General features: G+C 42.2%; 1 protein-coding gene across 3 annotated transcripts in view; it reads left to right on the forward strand.

Moving 5' to 3' along the window:
* CASR (calcium sensing receptor) overlaps positions 1-15,170 on the forward strand; it is a 79,729-nt gene that overhangs the window by 22,253 nt on the left and 42,306 nt on the right. For all 3 annotated transcript variants that reach the window (XM_054188651.1, XM_054188653.1, XM_054188652.1), the window contains exon 2: positions 14,650-15,095. In XM_054188651.1, the coding sequence (XP_054044626.1) occupies positions 14,911-15,095 (185 nt within the window). In that variant the 5' untranslated portion in view covers positions 14,650-14,910. The remainder of the gene's footprint in view (positions 1-14,649; positions 15,096-15,170) is intronic.

Here is a 15,170-nt window from a genome sequence, read left to right on the forward strand (position 1 = left end):
GGAGAGAGACAGGGAATTTCCGATAGGAGAATATCACTCAGGGATATGTATTTTGTTCACAGGAATATGTGTGTCTCAGTTGTGGAGAGAAAAAAGTTAAGGTGTCGATTATTTTATTCTAGGGCTGACTTTTACAAAATTAGGGCTGTTTTTCACAAAACCATTTGCTTAGGACATTAACCAACTGCTAACTAGTGGAGCTAGAAATGTTCCTTGTAAGACACTAACACTATAATTGTCTAGCACAACATTTTTGATGCAGACATTACTGGGTACTGCTAGAGGCAGGCTCTTATACCAAATGGACTGCCGATTTGAATCTGGATGGCAATTTCCATCATCTTCATACATTGCAGGGCAGAAAACATGCATCTGTGGGGTTCAAAATGAATCCTGTAAAGAATCTAAGTGGGATTATTGAAAAAACATTTACGCTTGCCCTCCCTATCTTTGACAAATAATCATAGAAAGTTTGTGTCGTACAAACTTGTAAATTATATAGTGCATCCCTGAAGAGGGCAGGTGGAGCAATAGGGGAGAGGTAGGCTGGGTGCTTGCACATTGCTGCTTTGATGTTGCTACTTGCCAGTACTGGCTGTATGTCGTGGGTCTGTGGTATCATCTTACTGACATCTTTAGCAGGGAAACACAGCCCCACACGCCCAGCCAGCATTTCTTAGGTGAATAATATCAATAATCATAACTGATAAACAAGTCCTTGCGTATCACATTGATCTTCCAGTGCATTGCATCGGCAGATAAGGGTCACTGTTCCTATTCAGGGGTCAGTGTATAGCGTAAAGTGTTGTATTCCACCCTGTGCTCCGTCCCTCATAAGGCATACTAGCACAAGACAGTTCTGCAAGGAAGAGTCAGTAAAACCTGCTTTGTCTCCCCGTAGGACTAGAGTGGGACATGTGCCTGTCCATGCCAGTTACGCACCTACCCTCATGCCTGCATTTCTACTCTAGATTTTCTTCTCTGCCTTCTACTGGTCTATGTTTAGTGATTTTATGTGTTCAGCAGAACTTCTGTCCTTGCTAGAGTCCGACATTTCTAATGACCTTACTGCGACTCTCTTTACATTGAACCTATTTTCCTTTTCTGGGAACCCTGTTCACCCCTGCCTCCTTTAGCAGGAAGAGGTTACACATAGTACATAGGCAAAACAAATAGAAAAATAGGAAAGGTTGTTTTCGTATTAGAATGAAAGGAGGAGAGAGAAGAAAGCTGGAGAAGGAACAATAATTATTCTGTTCAGAAAATCATAAAGAACAGAAAATAAGCAATGGAAAAATCAGAAAAAAAGACATCCTGGAACAGTAGAGAACTAGAAATGTAAGAGAAAGGGTAGAAAAAAAGACCACAAAAATCCATAAGGATTTGTTAATAAATCATGTTGGACTTAATGTAAAAATAAACCATCCAACACAAAGAAAGTGTTTATTTGTTTTTAATAATAGCATAAATGAGAATGGAACAGCCAGCCAGGGGCTACTTTAGTCTCTGATTCAGCAAACCACTAAAGTACATACTAAGCTTTTAGAATCTACTAAATTTCATTAAAGTCAAGTCTCACTAAAGTTGAGCACATACTTAAGTGTTTTTTCTGAATTGGATTTATGTTGAAATTGGCTCAGAATTACAGTTGTCCTTATTGTTTGGTTCACTGAGGATTCTGCGGGGAAAAAATGGGATCAAGTAAAGTGTTTTGTTTCAGACACAGAGCTTTTTTTAAAAAAATCACGTAGAATTAAAGGAAATTACTGAGCGAAATACGTTTTTCCCTTGTAAGCAATTTGACAAAGTTGAATTGGAAAAAATATTCAACTCTCAAATATTTTATTTTTTTGCTAGAGAAAAGCTTGAATCAGCCTTGATTCAGCTGATACTCAGTTTGACATCTGTAGACATGGACGAAGCATAGTTGCAATACATTTCTGAAATTATTTCTGGCCACTATTTCAAGTTGGGAAGCCAAGCCCCAGACAAAGAAAGTGATTGGCATAAGGCTGCCCAGCCAGGCAGGAGAAAGAAGCAGGTATCATGTCAAGGATCCTTCCCCATGCCAGCTCTGGGAGAACATCACTTTCAACAAAACCATATCAAGTTGTTAGCAGAAATCTGTTACCCTAGTTTATTTAAAAGCTGCACTTCACAGACGGATTGACTTTTCTAGTGGCTTGCACCTGATACCGGTGTATCACAGAAGGTTTTGGAAAGAAGAATTTTGCTGATACAACCCACATCCTTCTTCTCATGTTTATTTACATGATCCGAGCTTATTTCCTCCTGCTATTTTGTAAAAAAATGATCAAAAGCTGGTTGACTAACTCAGAGAAATACAGAAAGATAATTATGCTTTTCCTTATTCTAGTGTTCTTATTCTGTCATTTCATGTTCCCTGACCTTTCAGCTTGCTAACCAGCAGACCTTACACTGGCGAATCAATCTCTTTTGAATAACACTGCACTAAATTGTGTCATTTTAACTACATACAAATGAACAACTGCTCTGGCATCTCCCCCATCACTCCCCCGTTCTTTCCTGCCTCACAATGTAGCACAGTTTAAAATGGTCTGATTCTGGTGACCAGTTCTTCTAACCTGTTATTTTCTAGACAGAAGAAAGAGAGACAAAAATTAAAGACAAAGGTAGGGTATAGAGCATCCAGGAATTGATAACAAGGATAGTTCCTTCTTGCTCTTTCCAAGACAGACGAGAGCAGTGCAGTTCCATAAACTACGTTCTTGGATTGGTGTTTGTTGGTATTTATTGGTATTCAAGAAGTGAGATGAAGCCTCTTTTCATTTGCTTGTAGAGAAGTGCATCTTAAAATAATACCCTGATGCAAAGAGCGTAATGCACCCATATTGTTTTACGGGCATGCCTAGCAAGAAAGGACCGCGCTAGAGGGATTGAGCCTTCCTGTCAGCCTTCTTGTGAGAGAGGTCTAGGAGCTGGGAACGATGGAGAAACTTCCCAGTTACCTGTGCAGGGTTGTTCTGTAGAGCAGTGGTGGACTTTACTTCTGTGGGCCGTGAACACTTCTGTATCTTCTAAGGCCAGCCCCAGAAAAGCTATTAATCCTGCAAATTAGGAATTAAGAGCAATTCAGTTGGGTGACACTTGCTGGCAGAGCTTCTGCATTGGAGGTAGGAGGAAAGGCTTGCTTGAGATGCAGGAATGTATATAGAATATGCAGGAATGTAAGGTACCCTGCAAGGCACACAGGTTGAATGCCTGGCTGTTTCACCTGCAGGCAAAAGTCTGAACTAATCAAATTTTGCAAACAACATCCCACTGCCGTATGCACCATCCCACAAGGATGGCATATCTTCATTCTGCAGAGCACCCTACAGGCTTTCTTTCTCCATCTGTCCGGGAGGGTCTAGTCACTTACCAAAAATATGGGGTGGGGTAAAATAGTTGTCACTGGAATGTGCACTCATTAGCATGATTGCTTGGACACTGTTTAGAAACAAGGAAAGTTAGGGAAAACAATTTCATAAAAATCACCTATTTTATTGCAACTTTTAAGGGTCCTAGTCTCCCCTGTACATGACAAAAATCATTGAAACTACCGAGGAACCTTAGACTGGTATTATATCTAAGGTATCTTTTCACCCACTTTAAACAACTTATAAGAAGGTAGGCTTTTAACAGGAGGGGTAGGAAACAACCAAGTTAGTAAACCATAACACGGCAAGAGAAGGTCAGAGTCTGGAACATAGAGAAGCAAAACAGGACAGCTTTAAGATGTAGACCAGATGGATTCCCTGGTACCTATAATCTCTGAGATTGCTCAAGGGTCCAGTGCAGTTCCCAACATAAATAAGGATAGTCAATAACTGGTTGGTTTATGACAACTTCCCAAAAGGCTGCAGATGGGCTGCGGTGCCTCTGGAACTCCCTAGGACTTGGAAATCCCTCCAAGCCCTGCTGTTCTGCCCTTGCTTCTGTGCAGAGCTGTACCTTCTTAGCATTTCTCAGCAGTTCATTAAGCAATCTAAAAAATTCGTCACATGTTGTTTCTTGTCTAGTCATTTCACAGTGAGCACTGGGGGCACAAAAGAATGCTTTGCTTGATAGGATGCCTTGATAACCTCGTGCATTTCAGTACTCCCTTTTGCGTATACACACTTGAACTTTTGCTGCACTTGGGCACTTGTACTGAAGAAGGCACAGGAGCGGAAAGATGAGAAGTTGCAGAATTGCCTTATTCCCTTCTGGTATTTGTTTAAGAGCTTTGTGATATGTCTTGCAGAAATGAGCTGTAGCTCTTATTGCAGAATATTCAAATATATTTTGCAGAATATTGCAGGAATTTTATTCCTTCAGAGGAATAAAAACAGTCATGCCTATAAGGCCCCTAGAGCTGCTTCTCAGGCTAGCTTACTGACACGCCTGTGTAGAAATGGCTCCAAAGACATAGGTCACCCTCCACATAGATTTCCACCAAGCACTCGCTACTCAGAAACCACTTACAGCTTTGTGCCTGCTGACGCATCCCTGTGGTTGGTAATGGGTTCTCTGAGTGCATTCACTGAGTCTCTAAGGTATTTTCTATTACCACTTCTGTTTCTGTTTTTTGCATCCCACCATCAACAAACACGGAATTATTTCCACAAATGGACGTCAGTTCCCAGGATACAAATCATACTGATCAGGGATTTTGAACGTGATACTGGTGCAAGTTACTTGAAAAGTGTTATGTGAATCCCAAAGTCACATACAGTCCTGATTGAAAAGTGGTTGCTACAAAGCCGTGCGATCCCAGCTACATTGCTTGGCATGTGATCGTGTGAACTTTATGAGCCAGCACTGAAGTGGGAGGGAGATCAGAAGCCTTGTAATCCCACATTAAATCCACACATGGTAAATGCTGCCTGGGGGCAGGTTTGGATTTTTACCTGGTTGTGCAAGAGCCAGGAGCTGTTGCTCTTTTGACTGCTGTTGCTACCACCAAATTTGTTCAAGATCCCTTGAAACAAAGTATTCCGGTTAGTTCTGGTTCCTTTTTCTGTATCTGCCATTCCCCAGAGGCTCAGACATCAGCCTCTAACAGTTTAGGCTTCCTTGTTCTCAAGTTGCTGTGTTGAGCAGAATATCAGCAGTGATAGCCTAGGCATATTTTTGCCACTTGGATATTTCATAGTGCTAAACAGGGATCAGGGTGTGACTCCACACTCTGTCGTAGTAGGCTCTTTATTATTTGGACACCAGTACATGATCTTAGGAGTAAAGAAGAGCTAATAATATGACTGCTACATGAAAAGAATGTTATAGGTATGAAAATTCTAGAAACTTAAACAGTAACTCACTGATGAACTTAACAATGTTGGGCATATCAGATGTAGCAGAATTAAACGTGATACAATTGCCTGGTTTACTATATTCTTTTTTATGTTTAGTTTATCTTGGAGAATTGAGAATGTAACTTTAGGACAAGTGCTTAGGTTTTTCATGGCCAACATAAACACATTCTTGGGCCTACTTTTCCTTCTGTGGGCTATTCCTCCCAGTGCTAAGAATATGGCTTGCTTCATTTGAACTCGCCATGTCTTGTTATTTACAAGCTTCAGCAGCTTCTACAGTACCATGGCTGATTTGTATGCAGCATTTTTGGCCTCCTCTTAGCTTTTCCAATGCCAAGTGTGACTGTAATGTATCTTTTTTCAACATACATTTTCTGTAGTGTAATAAGACATTAGCATCCTGATTCCTGCCAGCAAAATTCCATCTATAACAGATAACTCTGCCTTAAGGTAATAGCAGGGCATGGAAATCCTGTCCTGCTGATGGTCTTGATGATTTTGCGAAGTTTCATTCTCAGTAAAAGCTCTAGCTTTCATGTTTCGTAGTTAGTTCAAAACCAAGTGTATGGTAGTGCTTTTAAAACAGAGTCATTATTCTAGGTCTGAATTTTGCTCTACACTCCTCACGTCGGAACTCTCCAAACTTTTCCGAGAGGTGGCTGAGATTCCATTTCCAATCATGCTATTTGTCCAGACAAAAATCTCCCTATTTTGGGGAGTGTGGTCTGTAAAAATTGTCTCTTTCAGCATCGGCAATAAGTGCTTTATAGTAATTTTCAGTAAACACTTGCCTTCTTTAAGGACAGAACAGTTTCATTCCACAAAGTTCAAACACAGCCCCTCCATTTGAGCACGCTAGCGGTCTGGTTTTGATAGCATCTTTGGTGTGCTCATCCCTCATTTGGACCAAAGAGGTGCAAGAAGGCTAAGCTAATGCCTGCTCTGGTGACAGACATGAAAAATTTACTTTTTCTCATATTGTCATGGTACCTCAGCACTAGAAGTCTTGTCTGGTCTCAGAACTATGAAGACTTGTGTCCTGTGTCCACTGTCCACTTCACAGAAGTGCCCACCTTTAGCTGTCTTGGGCAATGAGATTGGGCACAAAGTTGACCTCCAGTATCCTCTGTGATTTCTGTTCTACCTGAACCTCTTCCTTGTCTGTTGCGGGCAGGTGTGTTGCTCATGGCTTCAACCTTACTGTAATCTAACCGTATGCCTTGAATTAATATGAGAATTTCAAGGTACAGCAGGATATCTTCTGTGGAGTTTCTGTCACTTTAGAAAAGTACAGCTACCTGTTGCAGTGAGGCTTAATGAATCCCAGATTTAAAAGCCACAAAAAAGCTAATGAATTATTCTGCCACCTGCATTACACAAGATGTAGCTCTCCACCCGGTAGTTATTTTATCAGATGCAGAGCTCCTGACTGAGCTGTTCTGGACCTTCTGGAAAGGTATAGAAACCTTGAAGCTTTGACAAGCTAAAGCTGAAGAGGGAGCACTTAAGCATTTTCTGACAAAGCGGCATTTAATCAGAAAACAGGGATTGTTAAAAGCAAGAAGCTCTGTGGAAGTCTCCTGGTGGGGTAGTGTTTTGCTGAAATGCAGCTGGAGTTTCCACAAGCTTTTGCTTCATGCACAACATGATGAGCAGCCTGGGTCCTCCAAACCACACAACATTGCATCTCCAGGCAACCTCACCTGCAGGCTGTGCTGGCCATGGGACATCCAGGCCTCCCAGAAGTGGGACAACCCTGCTGAATAGGCTATGTGGGAGTTCAGGGTCTTTTGGGGTCTGGGACAGCCCTGTTGCTATGGCCAGGACCAGGAATCTTCCCCAGCTTTCTGCTGTAAAAAGGTCCCGAAAGCCCAGGAGACTCAGCTGAGCTTGAGCATGACGGTTCCTTGTTCGTATCCAGGTTGATCATATGAAGTTTCGCAGGTTCTACCTTTGGGCTGAATGGGAAGGAAAAGCTTTTGGAAGATAAGAATTTCTTGTGAGGTTTCATGGCCTTGTGGATATAAACATGTGCAACTTGCCTTGTGTTCAGCTGATGATCTACCATAAGTTAACAATGTCATGCTGTTCCAAAAAAGACAAGTGCCACGCTGAGATGTATAAACAGGGCTGTAGCCTGCATAACACACAAAGTAATCCTACCACTATGCTCAGCGCTGGTAAGGGCCCAACAAGGACACTCTGTCCATTTCTGGGCACTGGTCTGCACTAAGCGTGGAGACACGCTGGAGGGAGGCCAGAGGAGCAAAACAAGAATAATCTGAGCTCAGGAAAGCATATTTATGAAAAAAGATTAAATTAATTTAGTTTACTTGGTCTAAAAAAAAGAGAAAAAGGGGAGGTGAATTCAAATCCCAAATAAGGCGATTATGGGAGAAGACGACAGGCTAAATTGTAACAAAAAACATTCAAGTGAGATGTGAGAAAACATTTGCCTCACTAAGGGCAGAGAATCATTGGAGTAGGCTGCCCTGGGCGTCTGACAGGTCTTCTTATTCAAAAGGTTTTAGAGAAAACATGCTGGGAACAGCAGTACTATTGCTGAGCCCTTCTTGGGCTAAGGGACAGGCTGCATGACCCCTTGAGATCCTTTCCAACCCAGCTATTATATGAACTTGAGCAGCTGCTGTTTAAAGTTGTGGTTAGTGACTGTTTGATTAAGAAGCGCTTCATAAGTAATACATGCCATGAGTGTGCCATTCGGCTTCCTTTCACCCAAAGAACAAAGATTTATTGAACATTTCTGGCTTTTCTGCATGACTTAGACTGACAACTAAAACATTCATTCAACTAGCAAAATGGTACCGATTGCTGCAAGCCTTTCAAATACCCACGAGTGTACCCGAGGTACCTTCTCTCTCCCCTCAGGTGCTGTTTCTGCCATGACAATAGTGTCCTGGTATCTCCCCCTGTTCTTTTACTTCCACTTCCAAGAGACTTCAAAATCAAAACGTCTCATAGTTGCAAAACAGAGTGGAAAAAAAATATCGAAGAATATTTCAAAAAAGGGGAGGGAGATTAAAAAGAGGGCTGTGTCAAAAGAAAATGGAAATGATAATACCTATTTTTTATATTTTTCTTGCAAAAGAAATCTTATGGAATTGTATTTGCTGAATATATGTACAGGGAATAGGTGTTCTGCATTGAAGAGCTTATAATTAAAGGATTTATGTGCTAATGCTAAATAATGTTTTAAATTGTCATGGTTTTGGCCGGATTGGCCAATCAGAATGACAGATGGCCCCTTCCCCCGCTCTCTCTCCAGAGAGGAGAGGAAGAGATAAAGAGATTTACGAGTTTAGAAAAAGAACTACTTTAATTAAACTATTAATAAATAATGAAATAATAATAATAATAATAATATATACAATATATAGAAAACCGTATCCATCTCCCAGGATGACAATCTCATCACCAGCAGGCACAGGGAAAGTCCCAGACTGGAGTCAGTGACAGACAGGAGCTGGATTCTGGATCTGGAGTCAGGAATGCTCAGATCGGGATCAAAAGCAGACGAACAGACAGGGTCCTTCTTGGACGTCGGCCATTGAAGAAAGAGAGTTGACCCTTCGATCCCTCAGCTATTATACTGAGCATGATGCAGATGGGATGGAATACCCTGTTGGTCAGTTTTGGGTCACCTGTCCTGTCCGCTCCTCCCTGCAGGTCCCCTCTACACTTTTCTGCTTCTGACCCTCTAACGAGGACAGGGCAAATAACGAAGTTAGCTGACCTTGGCTGTTATAGCAATAAGTATAAGCAAGAGCCTCTGTGCGTACCATCCCTTGGTATAATCAGGTCTTACCACCCTGAGGGTGAACAGTTTCTGAACAATATGCTGTTAATTCCAGAGTTTAGGCAGTTAGAAGAGGCCCAGCTAGAAAGTAAAATTACAAAACAGAAAATTGGTTCTGTTCTACCTCAAACGAGGACATAAATGTAAGAATATTTGCAAAGGAAAAAAAAATAGCAATGGATTCCAAGCTCCCTTCTTAATTCAGTTCCTTGTTAATTTAATCTTTTTAATGTATTAGCTGAAAACTGCAGGACCACAGTAATTTGTTCTATTAGTAGTACAGTTTCCACCTGTATTTTGCTAAGTTTTATGTCTTCAGGCATGCATTAGCAGGTAATTCAATCTTTGGCTGCATAACACTTCCCTTTAATAAGGAAGACATTTATAATCTTAATCCAATTAAAGAAAAGATAACTGAAGGAAGATTTGCCACAACAAAATATGATACTAGAGGATATTAGCTTGGGGTACGGGCAGCAAGCTAATAACTTTTCATCAGGAAATCTGTATCTTCAAATATTTTCAACCTCAAGCAGGGAGAGCTCTTGAAAGCAGATGGGATAATTGTGTCTCCTATTAAAGGAGTTTGAGATACTTGGTTTCTCAGCTGTAGTTGGTATTTATGTGTACAGAGTTGTAAATTTTGACACTGAGATTTACAAAGAGCTGGGCATACACTTAGTTTTGCTTTTTCTGGATATCATTTTGTGTCAGTGCATCTTTGGACATCTGTCCCTCCCTTTGCTGCCTCAGGAATACGTTTTATATATACACAGCCCATCTTGTTCACAGACAGCACCTCTGGTATTATTTAAATTCTGTGTCCTGTCCCTGAGAATAGCTAGTTCCAAATTATTCAGGGGGATAGCAAGTATTATCTTATACCATGAATGAATAACTTTGTTTTCATTGTCTAATCCCTTGTCATGCTCTTGAATGACATCTTGGAGTACTGAGTGCTGTAAATGCTGTTTTAAAATGAACCCTATTTTACCAGTTTATTTCAACTTTGCCTACTGCGAGAAAAAAGAAAAAATAAAGTGAATTTATTTTCGCTACATTTAATACTTCAGCCACGTACTGTCTGGTGGCAAAGAGTGGTTCCTAAATATTCAGAAGCATCAGCTCAAACGCCTCCACACCATCCCAGCAAACTAAATTACATTGTCTGTCCGTTCATGATGAAAATTATTTCCGTTTCATAAGCAAGGAACCCTGAAGGTAAAAGAAAGCTTTATTAAAGGAAAAGCAGAAAAACAGAGTAATAAATCAGCAGGCTGTGGTCTCGAGCTCAGTCTCTTCCCACAGCAGATGGGGAAGTCGCTGATCCCATCCCACCTTGGCTAAGTCCTATGCACAACTTGCTGCCCAGGCTCTGGGGACCCCATTGCTGGCCGCCTCTATCTCTGCCCCGAAGGAGCATGCAGTCCCCAGCTCCCTTTGCCCGGGGCGGCAGGAAGCAGGGGAGGAGATGCCCTAGGCTATGTAGCAGTAGTCAGACCATCCCATCTCTTTGTGGCCACTCCTCAGAAATTACTGCTCCCTGCTTCAAACATTTTGCCAAAGTACTGGGTGTGCAAGGTGCCACCTGTGCTGGCCCTCACGTCAGTACTCTGTATCAGCTTTTTTCCTTCTTTCTTTTGCTTTGCTTTTTTTTTTGTTTTTTGGGTTTTTTTACTACTGAAGAAGCTTTTTTTCCTTCTTTTTTTTTTTTTTTTTTTTTTAAACTGCTGAAGAACATCCCTTCCCTAGATCTTTTCCCTGTTCTCCTGGAAGGCTACATTGCTGGTTAGGGTGACTCCTCAGCCCAGGAGTGACTCACAGCCTGCTCTAGGTCTGGGCACAGCATGGTTTGTCCATGCCTTACCAGATGTGATTAGCAGCCTTTTATTCATACTATCCTCAAACCTGGCAGTATCTGAATAAGAATGCTCTGCTCTAGCGTGACTGCTGTGCCAGTGATGCCAGCTCTCCTGGAACCCTAGCAGATGTGGGCAAGGGGCCCCCCACAGAAAGCGACCACTGGCCAAAGCCCCAGGTTGCTCTTCTTTCCCTTTGCCCACAAGTGTTAGCCATGACCTCTTGCCTGTCACATCAGGCTCCGTGTACTGTTTATCATTTCAGATCTTCTCTTCTCTTCCCTTTCCTTCATCTCCTTTCTTAAATTAAACAGTGCCAATCTTTCTAAACATGAAATCTCTCTCAGACACACAACTTTTTCCCTGCTTTCTGAGCTGCTTTCATATGTGCCATACGCTGCACTGGGACAGGGATATCTGAGCCAACACTATCTGCAAGTGTATTTAAGTTGACTTTAATAATACTGCTGCATTACTTCCCTTTTTTTAATCTCAGTTCGCAACACAGGAGAACATTTTACATACTTTTTTGGCTGCTATTTCTTACAGTACAAGGGTCCCTATTGAATTGTCCAGAAGAGGACCCAGTTTTGGCCTGTTATTGATTTTCTTGTGATTGCTCATTCTGGAACATGCTAATCAAAATGAGTATAAAAATATTTTGTTCAACTCGTAGTTGCTTCTAAGAACAGAAGTTCCCAGCATAGCTTTTCATGCCTGTGCCAGACAGAAATGGTGGTTAAGTGGGAGATGTATCTGCCCAGATGGATAAATGAAGCAGCCAAGAAGGGAAGTGCAATTAGCTGTACCAAAGGCACCCTGCTCCACTGGGCTATGTCACTCACACTGGAACCGGCTGGACCAGAGCTCATGTGGTGGACCTCACTTGTCAGCCTCAGTCTCTCACAGACCGTTTGCAAGCTCCAGAGCAATTCATGAGGGCCTTACCCACTCTTGGATGTTGTTGAAGAGCAGATTGCAAAACAGGTGAAGTGGTTCAGCTGGGGAGCAGACCACTTTTTTTCTCAGGGACCCCATGCTATCAGCTCACCCAGTATTGGAAAGATGGCAGCAAGGAACAGATTAACAATAGTAGAACAGTTTGGCTACGTGTCATGATCTGAGCAGGCCAGGCAGAGTAACAGCATGCGTGTTCTGGCCATGGTTCTCCACGTAGGTGGAGATATTCCTCAGTGGTCCTCTCACTTGGGCAAGGAGTGGGCTGTGAGCAGATGTAGAGAGCATGCGTGGTCTACTTGACCTTCCCATCTGCAATAAACTTGATGCACTCCTGAAGCACTGAGCTTGCTGCACATTCACCAGCTCTCTGGCTGTACACACAGGAAGGCTAGATATGTGTCAAGGCAGCGGGTCACAGTGTAAAGTCCTCTTCTGCAGCAGGCCGACCACATATCTTTCTTCCTGCCACTAGACACCGATTCTGGAGATGATTGTAGATATTTCTATGGGGCATCAGATAGCAGAAGGGCTTCATGAACCAGGATGGAGTGGAAAGAGTCTGCAGCTGACTGCAATGATTGTTTGCATTTTAGTAGTTTATCCCATAGGACCTGGCAGACTTAGCCTCAGCCAAGAGGAGAGAGAGAACATCAGACTAGAAAATATCTTATATGCTTTTTCATATCTTTTTTGAATCCATAAGTCGTGGAAGGAAGACGATCTTTCCCTACCTGAAAATGTGGCAAAGTGTTTCCTTCCTTTTTATGTTGGGCATCAAAGAAGCAACAGCCACTGTCCACCTGCCAGGGGAAATGTGAACCCAAAAGCTCAGGGGCGGTTTTCCACACACTCACTTGTTGCAATGCTCTGTCACCTGCCAGTCCTGGCTCTGGTTAAAATTCTGTCATCCTGGTGTCAAGGGGCCACATGCCAATACTAGACGCTTGTCAGTAAAAGTCAGATGGTAAGACAACGTGCTCACAAGTGATAGACTATATTGCATCCTGGCTAGAGCAGTGTGACATAACTCCAGTTGCTTGCCAGAGGTATGTCCCAAAGTGTTCTCTGACTGCCAGTGTCAGCAGCAGTTGGATATATCATGTCCATGTTTCAGATTTTGAGGGTAGTGTTGAAATCCCCACCCAGCAGTAGCGATCTAGCTGTCAAGTTTGTCAAAATGGGAGTTCCTGACTTTGGATTGAGTCACTTGGATGCTGGAAACATAAAATACCTGTTTTTTCATATGAAAAACAGTATGTTCCTATAAACTCTTTGAGCGTGACTCCACATTTTCTGGTATAAAATTGTTTGCCTGGACATATTTTGACCTGTAGACAAAGATTTGATTGCCCTTGCCAATAAGAATGTGCGTGTTTAAGCCAGGACCAAAGAATAGTTTAGAGTGGACCCACCACTGAGAAGTGCAGCCTATGCCCAGCTGTCTTAAGTGTGTTGGCCGCAGAGGTATGAGAATGATGTGAGCTTTGTCTCTCTTCTCCCATTGACTGCTGCGTCTGGACCTTCTTTTTAGCAAAAATGTGTGAAATATTTCCAAATGCTTGGTGGTCATACAGTACGCATAATCATTTGGGCTGGCTACTGGAAGAACCCCCATGATCACAGTGTTTCCCTGCAATAGCTCCTTTTTTGACCTAGGTAGAGGTCAAATCTGACTAGGTACATTTAGTGCATAATAAGTCATCCCCTTAAACTGGTTCTCAGCACTTGAAAACTCTTGGTGGCTTACTTCAGAAATTAACTGTCCTCAGGATTAGCAATGTATGCCTAGCTTCTATTCTGAATTTGACTAACTTCAGATTTTCCTACTAGCTTTTAGACATATTCCTAATAGGCTGAAGAGATGTTTATTATGAATTTTTTTTTGTGCTACCTCCTCCCCCATAGCAATAGCTATTTTCATACGCCTTAATTAAGTTAGTTCTTCATTTGGCAGGCCTGTAGACATGCTGCAAGGAAAATGTATTGAGCACAGAGAAGCTGCAATATTTCTCATCCCCAGGATGCACACTTAAAAGCCCAACAGCTAAGCTTGCAATGACACGATCACCGAACCTTTCAAGTCTTCGTGATTCATTATGGAGAAGTATCTTGATTTCAAATGCTTCCCTGGAAGTCATCCTCACTTTGAATGTGGAAGAAGTCTCTCTTGTGACCTTGTTTCAGTTTTAGCCATGATAAGTTCAAACCAGAGAGTTAAGAATTATCATCAGAAAGGAGGGGATGGACCAACACTAAAAGATTATCGTAGTTCTTTTCTTAAGAGAAAGGTTTGATTCCTTCTGCATTTAATTCTTCCTTATTCCCCACTTGCCCATCCGAGTCTTTCATAGTGTGCTCTGTTCATGGAGGTGTGATCACAAGTTTCACAGGGTCTCCTGTGACCAGAGTCATGCAGAACCATAGGAAGATGGTGGGAAGACACCCACCTTACACATGTGATAGAGAATTGGGCATCCAAGAGAATCCATGACATTTGTTTGTGGAGGAGTGCCTGGCATTACTGAGGTGTCTGACTTACTCTGTCAAAGTTGGTATGTATCCTGTGCAAGTTGTTGAGTGTGGATGGCCATGGAGTTGATGGGACAATGAAGTTGATGGGACAGTGCAGAACTGCTGTGGCAGCATGAGGTCCTGGTGTGTAGCTGGGATCACTTTTCATGTCTTTCTTTTGCAGTTCTCAGAGATGGGCTCTCCATAATGCTTTGGTTATGAAGAAAGAAGGACTGCTGAATTGTTGTTTTGCAATGGAGAAGACAGAAGGAGAAACACCAGCACTGTGGCTCCCACCCTGTTGCTTATCCTCCTGCAGACATGTGTCCCAAATCCTCTCTGTGCTGTATTAAGGAAAGGAAAAGCTTAGACATTACAACATCAGCTTTCTTACATCACCTTTTCCAATTTTGCGTCCTATAACCCCCTGGTGAAAAGAGGAACAATGACTTTATATAGCTGCTGCTTGATTCTTTTGCTATTTACCTGGAACACAGCTGCCTATGGGCCAAACCAACGGGCACAGAAGAAGGGAGACATTATTCTCGGAGGGCTGTTCCCCATTCATTTTGGAGTGGCTGCTAAAGACCAGGATCTAAAATCAAGACCAGAATCAGTGGAGTGTATAAGGTAAGCCATGAAAAAAAAAAAAGTTTTGATGGGGGAGTCTTGCCCTTTCTTGGCTACAGGTGAGGTGCTATACAC

Source organism: Rissa tridactyla, chromosome 1, assembly GCF_028500815.1.
Source record: "Rissa tridactyla isolate bRisTri1 chromosome 1, bRisTri1.patW.cur.20221130, whole genome shotgun sequence".
In the NCBI taxonomy this organism is placed as follows: Eukaryota; Metazoa; Chordata; class Aves; order Charadriiformes; family Laridae; genus Rissa; species Rissa tridactyla.